Genomic DNA, 22,858 nt, shown 5'->3' with positions numbered 1-22,858 from the left:
TGCTCTTGTGGCTGAAGGGGAACAAATCTCAGCAGCCAGGTTGTAAAATCTTGTGGAAAACCTTCCCAGAAGAGCCCTACCCTACTGTTGTGCCCTTGAGCAAGGTGTTTAACCCCAGACTGCTTAGTAGCTCTTACTTTTATCCAGCAACTCCCAAGTGTTTGCGTACATTTCCCTCCCCCTCCCTCTGCAGCTCTGTCCTCGATCTGTTACAGTAAATACGAGAGCAGTTCATTTGCCTTGCTAAATACGGGTTTACAAAGCTGGGAGTGTCGGCTGTTGAGCAGAGACTCACCCTCACTACTTCTGCCTGACTGAAGCCCTCTGTTTAAGCCGGGCGGACACACCCTGAATGTGTGATACAGCGTGTGCATGTACATGCAGGTCTGAGTGTAAAGTATGTATGGGTGTACCCCATCATCCTGGGCTGGGCCGAGCTGTCCAGGTCCCACGGAGTGCCTCCAGTTTTTGATGACTGACAGGTTGTCTGCCTCGACGCCATTCTCCATCCTGGACTGACCAGGAGATACAGGAAACTGAAAACACATTTTAGTTTAGTTTAATGTAAATAATTTGAAATCTTGAGGGATTTATTTTACTTCAAGACAGGCAAGAGTATACTTGAAACTACTTTTTGGCTGAATTTGTGTCGTTCTACTGTACATCATGAATAAACTGTTCCTCATTGATCCGCGTTGTAGTGAAGGATCTTTACCTCCGGCAGGTTCCACTGGGACCTGGAGCCGTCTCTCAGATAGTAGTAGGTCTGCCCTCGATCATCCACAGACTTGATCCACTGTCACACAACAAAGATTTCACGGTTAAAGATGATTCAAACTCACTGTTGTTTTCACAAATATTAAATTGTTTTTAAGTATTTTCACTCCTTCAGATGACTTGATGATGTCTTGAAAGAAAAATGGCTTTAATCTAAAATAGCTCATAATTAGGGCCGTCAAAGTTAACGCAATAATAGCGCGTTAATGCAGATTTGTTTTAACGCCATTCATTTTAAAGCTAGAGATACTGACACCATGTGAAACTAGAAAGATTAAGGAATCCATCTGTACCAACCATGTCATACTAGCTTGTTGATAAGGAGGTTAAATAACGCTCCGAACTTGCGCTAAATTTTGGCGAGGAAAAACTGGCATGGCCATTTTCAAAGGGTTCCCTTGACCTCTGACCTCTAGATATGTGAATGATAATGGGTTCTATGGGTACCCACGAGTCTCCCCTTTACAGACACGCCCACTTTATGATAATCACATGCAGTTTTTGGGCAAGTCAGTCAAGTCAGCACACTGACACACTGACAGCTGTTGTTGCCTGTTGGGCTTGCGTTTGCCATGTTATGATTTGAGCATATATTTTTATGTTAAATGCAGTACCTGTGAGGGTTTCTGTGATTGTTTTGTTTTGTTAATGGATTTCCAATAATAAAAATAAACAATTGTTTGCATAAAGCAGCATATTTGTCCACTCCCATGTTGATAAGAGTATTAAATACTTGACAAATCTCCCTTTAAGGTACATTTTGAACTGATAATGATATGTGCGATTAATCTTTTGCAATCATGTGATTAATCTTGATTAAATATTTTAATCAGCCCTACTCATAATATATAAAAAGTTTATCTCCTATACAATCTATTTATATTATGTAAATATATATTTGCTCCTTGTGTGATTGTTTAACATTATTCTACATTATAAAAGGCATCAGCATGTTTCAAAAGAAGTGCGTTCTGCAATAAAACATCATGGTATCCGTGCTGGAAATATCTCTTAATGTCTCTGAACACTCTTCAAGTGTTTCGAAGGTTAAAATCTTAACTGTGTTTAGGACCTTTGTGGTCTTGGAGCTAACCTGCTCTGGAGAGTGTTCACTGGTGAACACCCAGGTCCCGTTGGGGTCCACATTGAGGTTCCAACCAGACGGGGTGCTGCGGTCCAGGTTGGCCCGGGGGATGATGGTCCGGCTCACATGACCGAGGGTGTACTCTTTAGGGAGGGTGGGAGGGCCCGCGGCGAGAAGATCCTCGTATCCCTCTGGTGGAGCAGCAGCTGGGTAATCCTCTGGAGGGTAGTCCTCGTCAGGTAGAGGAGGCTGCGGATGGAAACACAGTGTACGTTAAAACACGTGTGTCTAAGAGCTATGTGCAGATTAACTAATGAGTGATGCTCTCTTTGGTGGATCCTAATAGTTTTTGGAGTCCTGAAGCGAGAAAACTCCAGTATTTCACAAAAAAAGCTAAGATTTGAGAACAAAACAGAGAAAATGAACATCATTTTGGAGCAGAAATGTTTTGTCTTCTTCTTTCCTATCTTGTTAAATGGAATAGTTCAACATTTGGGAAATACGTTTATTTAGCCAAGAGTTAGATCGATACCACTCTCATGTTTGTAAGGTAAATATGAAGCTACAGACAATTAGCTTAGCTTAGCACAAAGACTGGAAACAGAGGGAAACAGCTAGCCTGACTCTCAAAACCCACCTAACAGCACCTCTAACGCCGGAAACACACCAAGCAGCGGCAAAATGTGGCTCGCCACAATAATTAAAATTTTCTTCCAAAACTACTATCCCGTAGTATCCCCGACTTTTAGTTTGGCCACGCGTCGCTGAGCTCGGAGCGGCCGTTACAATTTTCCATAGACATTGCATGGCAGCAACGCCGCAAGCCGCACTTTGCCGCTGCTCTGGTATAATGTTTTCGGCGTAAAGCTCACTAACAAGCTGCATGTTGTTTAATCGGTCCAAAATTCCAAAAAGTGTAAAACAATAAAAATAAAAGTGTAAAACAATAAAATGTGGTTTTACGGGGGTGCTTATGTTGACTGGATTCTCCTCTGGAGCTTTAGAGGTGCTGGTACACGGATATTGTGACCTTTGGACAGAGCCAGGCTAGCTGTTTCCATCTGTTTCCAGTCATTGGGCTAAGCTACGCTAATCGGCAGCTGGCTGTAGCTTCATATTTAGACATGAGAGTGGTATCGATCTTCTCATCTAAGTCTTGGCAAGACAGCGAAAAAGCACATTTCCAAAAAGTGTCAAACTATTCCTTTAATCAAACCATTAATAACCAACCTGACACTGACCCTGGTTTTTGCTCAGTTCAGTTTTGGTGTAGAAATGTTGCTACATCTCACTGATTAATATCAGATGAATAACTACGACCCAGATACAGAGCTCAATGACGTTTCCATGACTTTGATAAATAAGTCACAGCATTTCCATGACCTGAAAGTATTCTTCTTTCTAGCTCAGAAAGCCATTAAGCAGAAGAAAAGGGGTCACCTGTTGCGTGCGTCATGAGGAAAAACAGCTGAAAGCCATCTAATGTGTGAATAATGTCTCTGAGATGTATAAAGTGAAGCATTTGAACACTTCCTGATACTTCTTGAATCCCCCTGACTGTAAAATAAAATAAAATAAATTCAAAATGAGGACAAAAGTCTTTAAAAGTAAGGGGACACTACAGTTTGGGACATTCTGCACTGGAGCACTGAGCTTTCCTGATGAAAACTAGTCCCGTCTGTTACAGTATGTAGGCGCAGGAGATTTAATTCCATTAAAAGCAGACTGTATTTACAGCTTTCCCCTGGGTGAAGCTAAAACAGGAGACAGAGAGAGGCTAAGTAGAGCAGCCAGGCTGTCCTTACCGGCCCGTCCTCGTGAAACCTGTGCACGCTCATAGGCTCCATCAGAGGGGGGTACGGGCTCAGCTGCTCTGGAGGCTCCCAGGACGTCTCCCCAGACATCTGGTTGTAGAAGTAGGGCCGTCCGCTGGTATCATCCACCAACTGCTCCCAGTCTGAGGTCCACGCAGGGGGGGAGGCGGTGGACGGAGAAAGGGCGGGAGACTGAGGAGGTGAGGGGGAACAAGGCGGCTCAGGGTCCGTGGGGGAGTCTAGGAAGGGGTTGTCCCAGGTGGTGCGCCCCGTGGTGGGGTGGTAGTAGTACTCCTGTCCACTATCTTGGTCAACGTGCACCTCCCATCCCTCCGGGTCAAGGTAGGAAGGAGAGTAGGACGAAGGAGCCGAGGGGGGAGACTCGGAGATGCTCTTGCGAAGTTGTGCTACGTTGACGTACACGGCTGACCGGAGAGTTTCATTCTCCACCTGTGGAAACACCAAAAAAATTATATTTAGAAACTCAAGTACAGGTGCTGCTACAGAACAAGAACTAAAGTTAATGTGCGAACAGTGTGTGTGGGATTTTGTAAAGACAATATTTGAAGTAAAACAGGCTTGTAAATGACAGTGTTTGGTGTACTTATACAAGCAGTGACAAGTACCACAGCAGTGTAGCTCAAGGGTGTCAAACATACAGCTCAAGGGCCGGAACTATAAAGAAGTGACACATCAGGGAGGAAACTAACTAAGTAGTTTTACACCTGCACTGATTGTCTCTTGTTGTTGTGGGCAAACTGTGAAAACAAATGTCCTCTATAGAGGACAATAAAGTATGAATCTGAATCTGTACGTTTGAGGTACTTTACCCGAGTATTTCATTGTTATTCTACTTTATATTTCGACATTTTAGAGGCAAATATTGTACTTTCAACTGTACTTCATTTACTGGACAAGCTGTAGTTTACTTGTTACTTTGCAGTAAAAAATAAATAAAAAATTATACAAAACATGTGATCCAATTCATTTTTAAGCTTGCAAATGACAGTGTTTGGTGTACTTGTATTTTACAAAATAAAAGATGTGTCAAGCAGTGACCACAGCAGTGTAGCTCAGGGGTGTCAAACATACGGCTCAAGAGCCAGAATCGGCCCGCCAAAGTTGTCCAATCCGGCCCACTGGATGACTTTGCAGAAAATTGCAGAGAAGTCATTAATTCCAAATTTACAATAAAATGCACACCATTTCCTACAGTATTTGTCCGCTGGTGGTCAAGCTATGCTGGATACGCTATTATAGATCCTGCGTGCTTACCTACAGGCTACTTTACACAATAGTGTCAAGCGTGGGTTGTTGTTCATGCAGGAGTAGTAACTGTCTTAGTCAAAAAGGAGACAAGTGGACCAGATTGCCGGAATATCCACGAAAAATGGACCAGTTCCTATTTCTGCACAGAGGTAAATGGGAAGTGAGTGTGCTTGTTGTGTTTACAGCACCTTTCAGTGCTCAAGGAATATAATATTCAACGCAACTATCAGACTCATCATGGCGACAAATACAAGAACTTGCAAGGACAACTGAGAGCAGGGATGATAAATGAATTGTTGGCAGGTTTGAGGAAACAGCGGTCTGTTTTTAGTCGTGTTCATTATCTGTTTTGTAAATGGATTGTTTATTAATTGACAACTTTTTCAGAATGTACTTCTTTACACTAAAAGATAGGGCTGTGTATTAGCAAAAATCTGGCGATACGATCATGATACAAGGGTTACGATTCAATATATCGTGATATATTGCAATTTTTTTAAATTTAATTTTAGGAAAACTGTCATAGAATAAAGAACACACCATCATATGCATAAAATCTGAGAAAAAAAATACTTTTTTATGCACTTTACATTTATCACAGTCCCTGTAAAATCCAACATCATAGCATTGAGAGAGCGCATCTCTTTGCAAATTAAATAAAGTATTGACTGAGATAATCTTTGCATGTAAACTATTAATTAAAAATCAATAGTGTTTTTGAGATTCAATACAGTATTTTTTTAACATTGTTTTCTTACACCTCTGCTAAAAGAGAGGGAAACAATTTGAGGTGTTTCTTATTTATAGGTTATTATGCAATGGTTTTACTGGTCCGTCCCACTTCAGATCAAACTGAGCTGTATGTTGCCCAGGAACTAAAATAAGTTTGACACCCCTATAGCTCTTAATAAATCAGCCTTCCGTATCTCACAGAGCACAGGAAGTAGCCCACAGCTGAAAAAAAACCAACACAAACCGCAGAGGTGTTCCTCCCACAACAATGATCATTACCTAATTCTAGTTTCATTTTCAAAAACGCCCACACGCAAGAGTTTGATGCTCTCGTGTCAAAACAATGTCCAGAGGTTTAGTCTGTCTGTATTAGTCAAAGCAAACTAACGTGCCAATCTTTGGCTAAAATAGCCGCGATGAAAGCTGGAGAAAGATTAACTACCACACCAATGTCAGCATCTGACCACAGGCCAACTGCAGAGGACTAAAAACTAGGTTAAACTTCACCACTATCATCAGTCCTATCACCTGCCCTATAATGAATAGAAACTTGCTTTTTCAAGCATTTTCAGTTTCTGTCTACTATAGGGAAGCTGTTGAAACGTGTCATGTTACTTTCATGAACAGAGTTCTACGTGATTTGACTCTCTGCACAACAGGAACATTTCATGCAAAATGGACCTTGATCATCACAACTAATTTGCTTAAAGAACGATGATTAAGAGAAATGTGATGAAAGGCCGCCTCTGTCCTCAGCACTCTGAAACTGACCCCATGCCTGGAGGAAAACAACGTGATCTTTCTTTAAGTTGCTCTTTTTCTCACCTGAGCTCCACTGAGGCGATTCTTCCTCACCGTGGGATCTACCGCCCTGCAGAGCCTTTCATACGCCTTCATGATGGCACAAAGACACTACGCTCGTTTCAGACTGCGCTCCAACTACCTCTTGTCTCTCAGCTAGCCTCATGGTCTATATTTACCGAGACCTGAGACCTGAGGGTGTCTGTTCATCACTGTGCTAAATGTGCAGTGCTATAAAGAAGAGACATGTCAGGGAGGAAACTACGTACTTCAACACTTGCACTGATGTTCTTGTTGTTTCTGAGTGTTCTTGTGCACGTACTGTGAAAACAACTGTGAAAGCAAATCTCCTCTATAGAGGACAACAAAGAATGAATCTGAATCTGTACTTGAATTTTGAGGTACTTTACGGGAGTTGTTCGATGTTATTCTACTTTATACTTCGACATTTTTGAGGCAAATATTGTACTTTAAACTGTACTTCATTTACTGGACAGCTGTAGTGACTTATTTCTTTGCAGTAAAAACAAAAAACATCATAAAAAACATATGATCCAATTCAAAAATATAACACCTTGTTCAGTCAGTGCACAAAAAACATTCTTATCAAGTCATTTTAGTCTGTAATCGAGAATTTAAAGTATTATTTTCTTCATATATTCAATGCAAATACCTTTGTTTCAATTATTTTCTAAAACAAAATCATTCTTCATAACTCTTTTGCAGCAACCTGCCTTTTTCTTTCTTGTTTCATGCTACAGGCGCTCCGTTTTAGAGCATTTTTAAATAAATTGATTTAAAATAAAAACTGGTTGAATACAGTATTATTACTGCAATGATAGTTTTTCAAAAATATGTTTTTTAGGACCTAATTATAGACATAAATGTTTATAATGAGATTGGGGGTTTGCAGAGTAAACTTCCCAACAGTCTATAAAGTCTAAATATTTCCTCCACCTCACCCAACCACAACAATAAAGTGCTATTTACACAGTATCAGTATTATCCTGTAATATAATAAATCCAGTGTATTATACAGCACCATCAAAGGAAGTGACAATTTTCTGTATAAGTACTTTCACTTTCGATACCTTTAGAATATTATAGTTGATAACACTTGTGTACTTTTACTTCAATAAGCTTTTTAATGCAGGACCTTTACTTGTAAAGTAAGTATTTTTATGTTGTGGTATTGCTATTTTTCTTATATAGACAGTGGTGGAAGTAGTCCTCAGATCTTTTACTTAAGTAAAAGTAGCAATACCACAAGTAAAATTCCTGCATTCAAAATATAAATAATATAGTATATTATTTACATTTTATTTACTTAAGTAAGATTTTAAATGCAGGAATTTTACTTGTTTTATATGTATTTTTTTATTGTAATTATTGATGTATTAATCTGTTCATCACTTTAATGTTGCAGCTGGTAAAGGTGGAGTTAATTTGAATTACTGCTGGGTACTCTATAATAATAATAATAATAATAAATTAGTTTATTTATATTTTGTATTAATAATCGAAATCTGCAAAGTAACTAAACGTATCAAATAAATGAACGGGAGTAAAAAGTACAATATTTGCCTCCAAAATGTAGCAGAGCAGAAGTATAAAGTAGCAGAAACTGGAAAGACTTTAGTAAAGTACAAGTATAAAATAGTACTTAAGTACAATACTTGAGTAAATGTACTTGGTTACTTTCTACTTCTGTATATAAATAAAAGTGGTTAAAATGAATAAGCCTTCTAACATAATAAGGGGAGGAGAGTATTTCCGCTTTATGGATTTCATGATCCGTCAATTCAATGTTATCACTTTGCTGACTTTGCTTCATTATTGATCTCAATCTAACCACGAGGCATCAACACGGACAACCAGACAACTGACCCCTAAACAGATTGATTCCACACGACACAACAGGACAGACGGAGACAGACAGAGGAAATGAAAGAGCTGCATCATTGATCTCTGAAATAGCTACACTGGAATGCCCCCACCATGCACTGGAAGGAAAACTGTACAGGCAGACACATATCAACAAATGCTATGATGCAAATGTGTGATAGATTGTCAACACTGTGTAGGGAATACTACTGAGTACTAGCATGCAAATACTGTATATCAATCTTCAGTAAACTACTTCAGTAAAAGTTTGAGGTACTTTTTTAATTTATGCTACTTTATACTTCTTTTCCGCTACTTTTCAGAAGGAAATGTTGAACTTTGTACGCGACTACATTTATTTGACAGCTGTAGTTACTAGTTGCTTTTCAAGATTTTACGAACACAATCATGATATTTTATAAAACACAATCCATTTTCAAAGATTAAACCAGATTCCAACCTTTTTGGCCTGTGACCCCTCGTAAAAAAAAAAAAAACAAGCTCTACCAGACAGAAATTTTCCCTCTAAACTTCATTTAAATAATTGCACAAGGTTAAACAAGGTACACTTATTCATTATTTCACAAAAAAAGCAAAGATTAGAGAAAAATCCAAAAAATGTATGCAACTATTTGTCACAGAACTTTGTTTTTTCTTCTTTCCGACCTCATTAACCTTCTCATGACCTCTCGGATTTATATTGTGACTCTTAGGAGCGGTCAGACTTCTAGGTTTGGAACTACTGAAATACCGAACTTTATATATAGAAGTTAAAACCAGGCGGCAACTTCCGCCTCTGAAAAGTGAAGCCAATGCTGAAGTGCCTTAAACTTGCATTCTTTCTAACAGCCAGCAGGGGGCGACTCCTCTGGTTGCAAAAAGAAGTCTGATTGTGTAGAAGTCTATGAGAAAATGAGCCTACTTCTCACTTGATTTATTACCTCAGTAAACATTGTAAACATGAGTTTATGGTCTCAGTCGCTAATTTCAAGTCTTCTTCAATACAGCATGATGTTCATTTAGAAAATGATGGTCCCATTTAGAGTCAAATAGACCATAAAGCAGGGGATGCTTTAGGGCAGGGCTACCTTGTGATTGACAGGTCGCTACCACAGTGTTGTCCGGTCTGGGAGTTGTCCGTCTTTTCGTCTTAACAACTTTAGCCCTTTTACAGTGTGTTTTCAGTTCATGAAAGTTAATTGAAACATTTTGGCCGCCAAAAAACATCTTATTCAGCGTTTGATTGTACTTAGCTCCACCCTCTTGTGTCACTTCTGGTTGCAAAAAAACAAGATGGCTACGGCCAAAATGCCAAACTAGAAGCTTCAAAACTGTAGTCCGCAAACAGATGGATGATGTCACGGTGACTACGTCCACTTCTTATATACAGTCTATGATTAAAGCTAGCTCCACCTCGACCAGCTTCAACAGTGAAATGTTAGTCACATATTGAGTAACAATCTAACAGCGTCATGCATCAACATGTCATAACATGTGACATTTTTCTGCAGAAGGAGTACTTTTACTTTTGATTCTATACATTTTGCTGACAATACTTGCTGTGTTTTAGCTTCTGAATGCTGGACTTTTACTTAAAGGAGTATTTCTAAAGTAATGTATTGGTGCTGTTACTGAAATAAAGGATCTGAATACTCTGGTTCTATACTCTAGTTAATATCTTTGCAGTGTATAGGTAGATGGACAGCTATGACAGAAAACAGGCTGGTTGTCTTGACTATAAAACACAAAGCTTCGGAAGGAAAAGGAATATTTGACCCCTTTTTAATATGTTCAGTTGCTCTTGTATGTTGATGCAGCTACGTGCTGTATATCAGTATGATATTACACATCAAAACACTCGTTCTCTGGTCCTGTTATGAGGTAAAAGGTTTCCCAATAACTGACATAAAATAAAAACTGAAATATTCATTGACAGCAGATGACAAAAGTGTCAAAATCGGACGTAAACGCGTGAATACCGGGGCTCTCGCTTCTGCTTTCAAATTAAAAAAAAAACATGTTTGTGACTGAAGCCCATACAACACATGAGAACACACGGAAGTGTTCTTTAACATCCAAACTACAAATCTAAAACCAACATTCACAATGACTGAGCTTTTAAGCAGCAGCAGCTTTCAGCAACCATCACTTCACTATTTACACCACTTAACTCAGCACAGGAAAAGAAACAAGTGCAAGAGTGGCATGTTTACTCAAAGCCGGAAGCAAGAGCGTCATCAAAACATATAATCATATAAAGCACGCTGACCACAGAGGCTGACATTTTTACAATGCAGCAATAAAAAGCTGCTTTGATGACGGCGTGACCACGTACCTGAGGAACCACCGGCAGAGTCAAGCCCTGCTTGGCCCTTTGACTTGACCAAATCCTGGAGTACATGTCCACCATGTTTATATCGTCCTATTTAGAGAAGCCATGTGTCCACATATTTAAAACGGGACAGCGAACTGAAGTGGCTAAAGCAGCGCGACCACGTTCAATCAACTTGTGATGGGAGAGAGGCAAAACGCACATTCATGAGCACTCCCCTCGAACGCGCGCACATCCTCCTCTCGCAGCAGCTGTGACAGTTGCAGCAGCCCAGATAGAAAGGAGAACTGTGAGCTCTGTTACAATAGCAGCAGGAAGGGACTGGGTGAGGTGGGTGTGTGTGTGTGTGTGTGTGTGTGTGTTCACATGCATGAATTCCTGTGCAAAAGGGTAGGGGGGTAGAGGGTAACTGTCTGACTGCGCTAAGAGCCAAAAGCAGAAAGAGACAATGAAAACAAGACAGAGAAAAGGGTGAGATAGAGGGAGCAACATGCAAGTCACTTCAACCTACTTCCTGCTTGTGTGCCGATATGATAAAAAAAGGAAGTTTTTAAAGAGTACACACCTTGTAGTTTAGGGTTATACTCAAAAAGAAATGTCATAGAACAAGAGAAGTACAAAAAAAACGATGTTTTTGTGCAGCAGCTGCTCCAGAGTGTACAGTATTCGACCCTGTAGTGCTACAGTAGGTCACTCAGCCAATAACGGGAAGAAAGGGGAAGTAATAGTTTCCCACAATAATCTGGGAGGGCTGCTTTTGACGGGCTATTATCCTGATGAGACATCATGTTGTTAAAACTGCAGAGTCCACGAGGCTTGAAACAGGAAGTCTGGTTTCAGGGCCAATTGTTCCACCATCACTTCCTCCAATGCGTGGGGCAGCAAGCAGAGCTCTTTGTGGCTGTTGTTGTGGAGGTTTTGGGGGTTAGGTTTAATCTCAAATTAGGTTTTGAGGCTTGTGGCTTGTAAATCTTGTGTTTATATAGTGTTAAATTTATGCTTGTTTGCTTTCAAAGTGGAAAACCTTCAAAATATTATACTGTTGTGTCTCATTTTCGTGGGCGATCCCGACTGACTTTACTGTCTTTCAGAGGCTCTAGTAGGTTCAGTTTTAAAGTGAAGACACAGATATCATATGACACTAGAAAACCTAAGGAATAAGGAATCCATTGGTACCAACCATGTCATGCTACCATGTCGAGAAGGAGGCTAAATAGCGCTTCAAAGTTGGGCTAAATTTTAACGAGGAAAAACTGGCATGGACATTTTCAAAGGGGTCCCTTGACTTCTGACCTCGAGATATGTGAATGGAAAAGGGTTCTATGGGTACCCACGAGTCTCCCCTTTACAGACATGCCCACTTTATGATAATCACATGCAGTTTTTTTGCATGCAGTATAAATATGTTATTTTTGTCCATTCTAAAATCATGTGTTTGAATATTTCTGCATACTGGGGTCCCTAAACAGTCTTGGAATTACATAAATTTAACATGACTGTAAAGCTGAGACTCTTGTGGATCCAATGAGTCCAACAGTATTCATGTGTGATGATGTTAGTCTCCATAGTAGCCATTTCATTGTAGTGAGACCATTTTTTATAAATTTGACCTCACTGTATAAAATGACCTGTGGTGACCTCTAGGATAATCACAGCCTCATGAAAATTTACAGCCACAAACTAAAGACCTAGAGCATTCAGAGGATGGATGGCTTTCCTAGGTAGACTGACAATAACAGGGTTTCTGAGCAGTTTACACAACAGAAGCGCTTGTCATCCAATTTGCGAAAAATGCAATTCTTGCAGAAATCTTAAAATGTCAAAAGTTTTTGATACCAAATCACAGCATGGCTTTTTCTATGGTGTTCCTCAAGGTCTTGGTGTCTTAATGTGGTATTTTGGAGCGATTATTGATCATTTTTTATCAATTCTCGAGTGGAAAAAAATTATTAAATTTAGCACCAAATCTGTGTAACAAATGGTATCAACCGAAGAATTGCTGCAAAAACTTATGAGACATAATAGAGCATTGGGATGGCCATCGTATACTTATATCATGTTTTAAACCCTTATACACTTTCACAATTCATTTTAAATAATTAATTAATGCCTGTTTATTTCTGATTTCTGACTAGAAGAACTTGACAAACAATGCTGAGCTGCATCTCAAATTAATCATCAGGTTCCCAGCTTTCTGATGATGTACACCACTTCTATGTGACATCTACTGCTGACCTGCTATCTCTCCCTAAAAACCCCCTGTACCCCCTAAAAACGGGTCTTTTGTGGGTCTCAGAGGGTTAAACAACTGCGTTTAGGCCTTGAACAATGTTTTCGAGCATGCTTTCCAGAGCAGACAACTCTCTGCCCCCTCAGCAATGCATGAAGCAGCAATCTGCTTGATTACTTAACCACATTAGCGCTCATCCAATCAAACAATGGAGCACCAAATTGGGGCCCAAATCACGCCACAAAGCACACAGTCGAGCTATTGAATCAAATCTGGCTCCGCCTCCTCTTACATCACACTCCTCATGGCCCAGAATCCAGGAGAACTCCAGAGATGCCCAATGTGGAATCCATCAGCTTATCACATCCCTATCTTTGCACTTTCAGGCCAGGTCTGCATGCCGACGTGCAAAAACCTGCTGATGTTGCTTGTTCCTGTCAGATTTCTCCAACTCTGTACTCCGTAGCTGAAGTGTTTTCTGTGTAGGAGGTGAAATACTAAAGTACCAGTTGTTGCAATGCTCTCTGAGGCAACTGTAAATAGAAACCCCACTCTTTTGCAAAGGCGCCACCTTGACATTTAGTTGCAGGTGCGAGTATATAATCAGCATGCAAACAAACTGAAAACTGAAGTATTCAGGACTTCAGCTGCTTCTGGGAACCATCTGCAGCAAAGCACCATTGTATTCAACGTACTGAATGATAGGATCAGTGTAATCGGACACGTCATCACAACTTAACACAACATTTTATAAATAGTAATGACACAAAAGGCATTCCAGTGCATATGACTCAAATGGTGTTAAACAACCATGTAGCTCGTTGATCCGAACGTAAGGATAATAGCCTACATGACAGGCACAAACTCTCTACTGTCACGTCTGATATGAGGTGCATACAGAACATACAGTTCAGGTGAGACACACGCACAAACCTGTGTGACATAAAGGCTGCTCCTAAAAGAGGTAGACTGAATCTCATTCTTGCAAGCCTGCTGGTTAAATAGCAAAACATAAACACAACACCTCGCTGCTCCCAGTTCTACAATTTGACAAAAGAAAAGTGAAAATAAAAGGCTCGTCTTGACCAAGAAGCAAAGCTTCATGCACCTGTTCATACACACATGATGGATGCATGTGTTCTGCCGAGCAGACATATACGGAGAGGTCTGACGAGACACTCTCACACGACCTGTTGGAGCAGTTTCTTGGCATTTGATTTGGTCTGTTTCACAGAGCACTGTGCTCTCGGTGAAACTATAGCTCCTCTCAAAACATGGAAGAACGGCCTCAGCTGTTCAGTTTTAGATGCCAAAACGTCACGTTGGCAGGGCTAGGATTGTCCATCAGAGGACAAAACAGAGGGGTCACTTTTCTTTTAAGATCAATGGGACATTTGGACCCCTTTTATCTAAGCTTTATGTGATAAAGATTTATCGGATGTGCCTTGTTCAATATTCAGCACGGGGCTTAAGAGAGGTTCTTGCAAAGAGTGCAGACACCGGTGCCATAAACAATAAAGACTGCAACATAATGTAAAGGCTCCACATACCATTAAAGCAGCAGTGTGTAGAAATGGAGCAAATATGATTACAAAAAGTGATTTCTATATCCTGACAGTAGTGCATGAGACAGGTAATCTGGAAAGAAAATCATGTGCCTCTGTGTCCTCCGGTGCTCCTAATGGCTTCTGCAAGATTTCACACTTGCTGGAAGAAAACAACCAATCAGAGCGGAGCTGGAGTCTTGCCGTCTCTGAGCAGCTGTCAATCACTCGCGAACTCCAATCAAACTAGACAGCGCTGATCAAATATGAATCAATATTCTGTTACTCTAACGCCTATTTCTCGCCTCAAATGTTTTCAGAATCATCTTGTTGTGTACTGTTTAGCTGAGAAAGTTTGTGACCCGACATGTGACCATGTTGAGATCTGTTGAGGAAATACCAAGCACCGCCCACCAGCCGGAGCACAGCCAATAGGAACGCTCTCTCTCTAGATTTTCTAAAGCCTGAAAACAGAGCGATGAGGAGGTGCAGAAGTCTTTCAGAACACTTGAATTAAAACATGCTGAAAGGTTATTATGGAATTTTTGCCCAATGATGACAAAAATATTCTGCCTACTGCCACTTTAAGAAGAACATCACCATAAAACAAAACAGGCCTGAATGTGCACTCAAGTACACTTTTCCACAAGCTGTAAAGTTAACTATAACCAAACTTTGGATTCCCTAATCCCAACTGGATTTGTCCTCCATTTACCAAACTTAACATCCCATTAGAGACTTCCAACTTCCAACACACCCCTCGATATTAAGTGACCTACATTGGGGGGCTAATTGCAAGTTCTGCACATTACATATGCACACACACGCCAACTGCATGGCAGGGCTGGCACTAAAAGAGCTCTAAAAGCCCTGCTTGTTGGGAGTCAGGCCAGACCCCCCTCACATCACCATGGAGACGGCCCTCCATTGTGAGGGGGGGAGAATTAAATGCACTTGAGGGGTCCTGGCACGTCTACAGTCCGACAGGGCTCATTCATGCTTTACCCCAAGAGGAGAGATAGAAACACACAGTTTAACATGCAGGAATTCTCTGGATTGAGAAGGTATGGGAAATTTACCACATGGAACAAATAACCTATTCCCTAAGACTACAAAAAGACACATTTATTAAAAGGTGGAGCCCTGCCATGATTATACTAATATAGTGATTAGTGATCTGAATATTTTTAGATACCCTGGATCATACTTGTATCTTTGTCTTCCTGACCTAGGTCATCTCTCTAAGCATATACACACACCCATACAACACATACCCTTCCACACACTCTGACCTCCGACCCTTCACCACATTCATTATTATTTAAATTCATTTATTTATTTATTTAACCTTATTTTATTTTAATTATTTGGATTGTTTAAGTCTGTGTCCTCCCTTTTTCTCTGAATTCAATTGAAAATACAGTTTAAGATGTTTTGTTTTTCATGTTTTCTCTCTCCCTTTTTCTCTCTCCTTTAAATTCATTTATTTATTTAACCTTATTTTATTTTAATTATTTGGATTGTTTAAGTCTGTGTCCTCCCTTTTTCCTCTGCATTCAATTGAAATTACAGTTTAAGATGTTTTGTTTTTTATGTTTTCTCTCTCCCCCTTGTTTTAAGGTTGTGAAATTTTGTGTAAAAAAAACAAAGAGACAGCTGTAAAATATCAACACAGTGGTAAATAATGTGATGATGATTGTATAAGTTGCTGAAACTGCAATAAAAACTGCAATTGGAATTCATACATGTTAATTGTGTTAAAGTGATATATAAAACGTCCCACTAAAAGGAACACACTGTGCTGGTATAATTACAGTGGTATGCTATTACACAGCCACTGGGTATACTGGGAGAGACTGCAGCCACAGAAAACAATCACTTTCTCGTTACCTTGCAACAGGTGCAACAGGTGCAAACAACAACAGGTGGTGAAACTCACCTGAAAACAGTGTTTTCTGTCGTTTTTATATTCAACCAAACTACATCCAACAAGGAAGCAGGCTAGACGAGCTTTATATGCGTGAATGTTTCATTCCCAGGATGTGCATCGGTGCTGGTGGAAACCAGGTAGCAGCTGGAGGTTTTGGGAGTGGCTGAGCTGCTCTCACATTAACTCTTTCCTTTCCTTTCCTCGGAAGAAGCCAACACTACCTGTTTGTAACCTGTTCTGCAGTTACATCACTTTACGAGCCCTACAGTTGATAAGAAACACCCCCTCCAGTCCGAAGCACACACAAGTAAATCAACACAACAGTGAGAATGTAAACTATACACACCAGCTTAAAAAAGTGACTCCACACCAGCCTGCAGAAACTTTCCCTGCACAAAAACTTGAGCTCCTGAATCAGCTGCTTTAACACACTGATGTATTCAACACTTCTTTCTCTCGCCCAGTGAAATGGCACGAAGGGGACGGACAGGCCATTGATATGCTGATGAGCTGGCTGGCACAGATACTGTGAACTCAACCAATGAGCTGCTCCAAGTCTGGGAGACCTTCTCTGCAGAAATGTGTCAAAAAACCAACCATGTAATTCTGTCTAAAAATCGAATCAAATCAAATAGTTGTAATCTATCTAGATTTGCAAGCTAAGTAGATTTACTCAAGAACTGTGCACATTAAAGTCTGTTTAAAAGTAGCCTGCACATGTGAAAATGGCTGTTTAAAGCAGCAGTAGGCAGAATATTTTTTGCATCATTGGGCAAAAATTCCATAATAACCTTTCAGCATATTATAATTCAAGTGTTCTGAGAGAAAACTAGACTTCTGCACCTCCTCATGGCTCTGTTTTCAGGCTTTAAAAAGAAGAAGACTATGGCCAATCACAGGTCATTTCAGAGAGAGAGCGTTCCTATTGGCTGTTCATTCAACGGAGGCAGCTGTCAATCACTCGCGAACTCCGATCAAACGGTCAAACTAGGCAGCGCTGATCAAATATGAATCAATATTCTGTTACTGTAATGCATATTTCTCTCCTCAAGTAGTGTACTGTTTAGCTGTAAAGATTAGAAAGTTTGCGCCGGCTGGTGGGCGGTGCTTGAGGACTACTTTATGTACATTTTGTTGCTTATAGTTACTCAAGTTTTGAATGAAGGACTTGTTGGATGAAGAAAAGTTGGTGAAAACTGCAAGTAAACAAGTTTTACACTTTAAACATTACACTAAAAATTAAGCAGCATCTACTTGCAACTCCCCATCACAAGTTGCAATGGGTAGTGCAATATTCAGTTTTATTAAAAAAAAATCTAAATTAGTGCAAAATCTGAAAATAAAGTACTATTTTGTGTAGCATAACATGTTTTACCCATTTCGTATCCAGTTACAGTAGATACTGTACAGGTGTTTTTATACTACAATGAATTGAAACCTCTTACCTACACACAGAAGATCTTTATTTAACTAATAATGTGACTCCTAAAACCAACCGGCTGCATCAGTGATGATTTAGATGATCCCTATTAAATACTTATGAATACTTATGCAAACAAGTAATGTGTATTTTTATATTCATAGTTCATTTAGATCATTTTGAAGGGATCTGTTTTCACTTTGACTCATTTTTTCTGTGAATCACTGTCCAAAAATCCACTTTAAATCTACTTTGATTCAATGTTGTAAGACAATAAAACTTCTTTAGGCACTGTAGTGGCTTTTTACATGGTGAAAAAGCGCCCTCTGCTGGCTGTGAAATCACAGTGACACATTTTGAGCTCATGTTTGAGTGAAACTAATACAGAATAATGAAAGAAAACAATTTAAAAAAGCAGTAATATTGAAAAAATGAAAACCTTACCTGCCCAACAGAAAGTTCATTTGTAGAAGAAGTAGCTTCTGCAATTTGATTTGAATTCTGCTGCTCAAACACAAACGTGTCATTTGAAGCAACGGGAGGAGGCAGCTCGGGAAATATGTCCAATTGTGGGATGATCAGCGCTGGTATGGTGTCGTATATGGGTGAGCTAGGGGGTGAAGGGAAGTCCATGTCCTCATCGTTTAGAAAAATCTCTACTTTATCATCCTGCAGTGGCTGTTTTTGTTCGTTTTTTACCTTTGGCACAGGATGAGCTGTTGCATACAGTTGCAGGACGTCAGTATTCAGAGGTGCTGAGGTAAATGAAAAGCTTTCTGTTGAGTCGTGTGTCTTTTTACTATCCTGACTGAGTGCAAAGCTGCTGCTGCTAGTTTGTCCATCCTCCTTACAGGGCTTCACATCTGGGATGTTATCACAGAAACCAAAAGTAGAGAACCTGTGCGCCTCTTTTGAAGCCCCCATTGCGGATACACGAATCACTGCTGTCCCCTTACGTGGTGTTATATTGTCCACTGGCTTACTGTTAGTCACACACTCAGGTGAATCCAGTTTGTTAGGAGCAGGAGGGGCTTCAGTAAGTGATGGGATCTCCTTCACATACTGTGCAGGGATAAAAAAGGGCCTGGCGTGCTGGTCTTTGCGGACGTGCCACCAGTGCTCATTAGTCTTGGAGACCAAGATGTAACTTTCGTTGGGCTTGATGGACACGAGGCGACCGTCCTTCGCCGTGTACTCAAACTCGTGCTGCACCGACACCAGCTCCATGCTCCGGTGCACCCGCGTGACCTCTGTGTTAGTGCGGATACTGTGTGAACATCTTGGAGCTGCAAATAGAGGAAATGTGAAGGTGGCGTGGCTTACAGAAAGTATAGTCATTGTAAATGTCAGTCAGTGTCTCACAGTTCATTGTCATGCATTTCCACCTACAGAAACATGTTATTTCTTTTCACCCCCTCACCCCTCTTACATAGCAGCAAGATCCCCACACTGAAAATTACTATTTGCAGTCGTTTTGTGTCTCTCTGGTCATTTTGTGTCTATTTGTAGTAATTTAGCATCTCTGTGTGGTCATTTTGTGTGTTTTTGTAGTAAGTTCGCATCTCTTTGTGGTCATTTTGTGTCTCTTTGTAGTAAGTTTGCATCTCTTTGTGGTCATTTTGTGTCTCTTTGTAGTAAGTTTACATCTCTTTGTGGTAGTTTTGTGTCTCTTTGTGGTAGTTTTGTGTCTCTTTGTGGTAGTTTTGTGTCTCTTTGTAGTAATTTAGCATCTCTGTGTGGTCATTTTGTGTCTCTGTAGTAATTAAGATAAGATAAGATAAGATAAGATATTCCTTAATTAGTCCCACAGTGGGGACATTTGCAGTGTACAGCAGCATAGGGGATAGTGCAAAAAACAAGAAGCATCAGTAAAAACAAAAAGTAAGATACAACACAGCAAAAAAAAAAAGCAAAACAGAAGTGAAACAAAATATGAACAATTTAAATAGAAGAAAAATAAGAAAATTTAGAATTTCTTTATGGTTATTTGTGCCTCTGTAGCTTGTCTTTGTGGTAGTCTTGTGTCTGATGTCATTTTGCGTCTCCCTGTAGTCGTTTTGTTAGTATTTTGCATCTCACTGTAGTTGTTTTGGGTCTGTTTGTTGTCATTTTGCATCTCTCTGGGGGTCATTTTGAGTATGATTGTGGTCATTTTGGGTCTCTTTAATGTTGTTTTGCATCTGTTTGTGATCATTTTGCATCTCATTGTAGTTGTTTTGGGTCTCTTTTTCTTGTCATTTTGGGTCCGTTTGTGGTAATTTTGGATCTCTTTATGGTCGTTTTGGGTCTCTTTGTGGTCATTTTGGATCTGTGGTAATTTTGCATCTCTGTTGAGGCCATCTAGCATCCGTTTGTGGTCATTAAGCATCTTATTGTAGTTGTTTTGGGTTTCTATGTGGTTGTATTGCATCTGTAGTAATTTTGGGTCTCTGTGGTAATTTTGCATCTCTCATAAGGTAACTTTGCGTCTGTTTGACAAGATAAGATAAAACTTAAGGGAAGCTGTTGTGTAGCAGTTGCAGTACAAAGTAGTTTTGTGTCTATTTGTAGTCGTTTGATTAATCGTTTGAAAGAAACTGGGGCTCTGTCTCAGGGGCCCCCCAACCTCTTGGGCCCCTGTGCCCGGTGGGCCCGTCCTGTAACGGTTAGGGTTTGACATAATCATAAGAATACTGATTTACAAGAAGATTAGCGCAGTTTGGAGATAAGATTATGAAGAAAAGGCTGGCCGAGGTAAAAGCCCCTATTTCAGTGCACAGGAATAGACAGGAAGTTGCTTCCATTTGCTGCAAAACACCGTCAACTTAAACAAACTCACAGACCACAAGAGCATCAGACTGAAAACTGCTCCGCCACAAAACAGGAAGCCTGCACCTACCTCGGCTCAGCGTCAGTGCGACGTCAGCTGGCAATCTCAGTTTGCCTTATCAGGCTATGTTTTATCCATGAATAACTCAGAGTATTTACAGCTCTCTGTTGTCTCCTACATCAACACAGAATACAAAGAAACAACAGGATGTCATGTTAGCAGCTATTTCATATGCAAAAGGTGCAATTTTGTGTCTTTATTGCAGCCATATTGTTAAAATCATAACATTTACATTTTTTTTTTAACTTATACATGTAAAAGAAAAAGTATGTACATTGTAAAACTCAGAAAAATGCAAAATAAATACGGAAAATAAGTTAATCAACATGGGAAAACTGACTTTACTAAGCTCTATGACTCATTTTCAAGTTAGATTTAACTCACAATATCATGTTGGATTTAGCGATTAATTTTTTTTTTTACTAAAGGACGGGTAAGTCAGTGCAACTCAAATTAATTAGAATACACTTTCAAGCTATTAAACCACAACAACAATGAGAGATATCACACCCTGAAGCTTCAGTGTGGAATAATAATTTGCCTACTTGCCTGATTTTGTTTCCAAAAAATGTCCCGTCATTGGAAGTCTCTCAAGCAACCTTGAAGCAGTTTAGTATCTAAAGAGCCTGACTCGTATAGAGCTCAAACTGCTGCTTGCATGTACTGCCTCTGCTCTCCTAGCTCAGCCTTATTTCCTGTTCTGTGCAAGTGTCTGTTTCTCTACCGAAGAGGCGACCGGTGATACATTACAGCACTAAAACCACAAGAAATGGGAAGTCTAACTTTAACCATACTTCCTAACATATTCTCGATATTTATGCGTTCTTTTTATGGCACCTCACTGACACGGGGCGGACTGGAAAGAGTGGCAAGGCCGTGATTCATTCTGACATTACAACATATTAATACTAAAAATTAAACCAGTTTTTTAAATTAAAAAAGACGAAGTTACTGTAAATGCATGTTGAAGGCAGATATGTATAGCCTAGTTGTTATTTATTTCAAGCAGATGATAGGCACCCATAACAATACATTTAAAAGTGAATAAAACATAATAACAGTCTGACTGTAAACCAAAAACAATTTGTATTATTTGTATTTGTATGTGTGTTTATTACTGCTGTCAGCTGAGCACTGCTTCACCATTGGTGCACGTGTATGCCCTCTGCTGGATTACCAGGTCAAATACAATCAACCATGAGATGGCTAAGATAGAAGCTCTTTATTTATCATGAAAGTCACTTTTTTAATGAATTTTACTTTTTTTTAACAGGTGTTGTTAAACGGGGGGAATTCTGCATACACAGTAATAAGTAGTAGTAAGTAAGACATCTTCCAAAAAATAAATAAATTTGGACATTTTTACCAATAACTGCAGTCTCAGTTTTAAAGCTAGAGTGAAGATACCTAAGAAATCCATTGGTACCAACCATGTCATACTAGCTCGTCGTGAAGGAGTTTAATAACACTCTTAACTTATGCTAAATTTTGGCGAGGAAAAACTGGCATAGCCATTTTCAAAGGGGTCCCTTGACCTCTAACCTCAAGATATGTGAATGAAAATGGGTTCTATGGGTACCCACGAGTCTCCCCTTTACAGACATGCCCACTTTATGATAATCACATGCAGTTTGGGGCAAGTCATAGTCAAGTCAGCACACTGACACACTGACAGCTGTTGTTGCCTGTTGGGCTGCAGTTTGCCATGTTATGATTTCAGCATATTTTTTATGCTAAATGCAGTACCTGTGAGGGTTTCTGGACAAAATGTGTCATTGTTTTGTGTTGTTAATTGTTTTCCAATAATAAATATATACATACATTTGCTTAAAGCAAGCATATTTGCCCACTCCCATGTTGATAAGAGTATTAAATACTTGACAAATCTCCCTTTTAGGTACATTTTGAACGGATAAAAAATTTGCGATTAATCTCAATTAACTATGGACAATCATGCGATTAATCGCTATTAATTATTTTAATCGATTGACAGCCCTACAAACAACTAATTGATTCATTGAGAAAATAATCGACAGATTAATCAACAATGAAAGTTACAACTCTCTTATCTTTTCTCAAGGAGCTTCACTTTTGTAGACAAAAACCTACAGACTGAATAACAGAAAGTGTTTTTTTTTTCTCAACATTGCATTCAAATTTCATGTCGCTTTG

At 39.7% G+C, this 22,858-nt stretch overlaps 1 protein-coding gene across 5 annotated transcripts in view; it reads right to left on the bottom strand.

Moving 5' to 3' along the window:
• The window catches only part of arhgap27 (Rho GTPase activating protein 27), a 30,513-nt gene extending 9,143 nt beyond the window's left edge, over positions 1 to 21,370 (bottom strand). The window contains exons 1-7 of one of the 5 annotated variants that reach the window (XM_074619125.1): positions 21,236 to 21,370; positions 20,696 to 20,800; positions 18,262 to 19,103; positions 3,667 to 4,125; positions 1,871 to 2,110; positions 716 to 796; positions 414 to 536 (exon numbers count right to left, since the gene is read on the bottom strand). In XM_074619125.1, coding sequence (XP_074475226.1) covers positions 414 to 536; positions 716 to 796; positions 1,871 to 2,110; positions 3,667 to 4,125; positions 18,262 to 19,044 — 1,686 coding nt within the window. In that variant the 5' untranslated portion in view covers positions 19,045 to 19,103; positions 20,696 to 20,800; positions 21,236 to 21,370. Of the gene's footprint in view, positions 1 to 413; positions 537 to 715; positions 797 to 1,870; positions 2,111 to 3,666; positions 4,126 to 6,501; positions 6,589 to 10,696; positions 11,014 to 18,261; positions 19,104 to 20,695; positions 20,834 to 21,235 lie in introns of those variants that run through there. The other 4 variants (XM_074619126.1, XM_074619129.1, XM_074619127.1 and 1 more) reach the window with 4 other exon arrangements.
• Positions 21,371 to 22,858: the final 1,488 nt, after the last annotated feature.

Source organism: Sebastes fasciatus, chromosome 20 (assembly GCF_043250625.1).
Source record: "Sebastes fasciatus isolate fSebFas1 chromosome 20, fSebFas1.pri, whole genome shotgun sequence".
Lineage (NCBI taxonomy): Eukaryota > Metazoa > Chordata > Actinopteri > Perciformes > Sebastidae > Sebastes > Sebastes fasciatus.
Note: the sequence above shows the minus strand (reverse complement) of the source record. Positions and strands in the feature narration are given on the sequence as shown.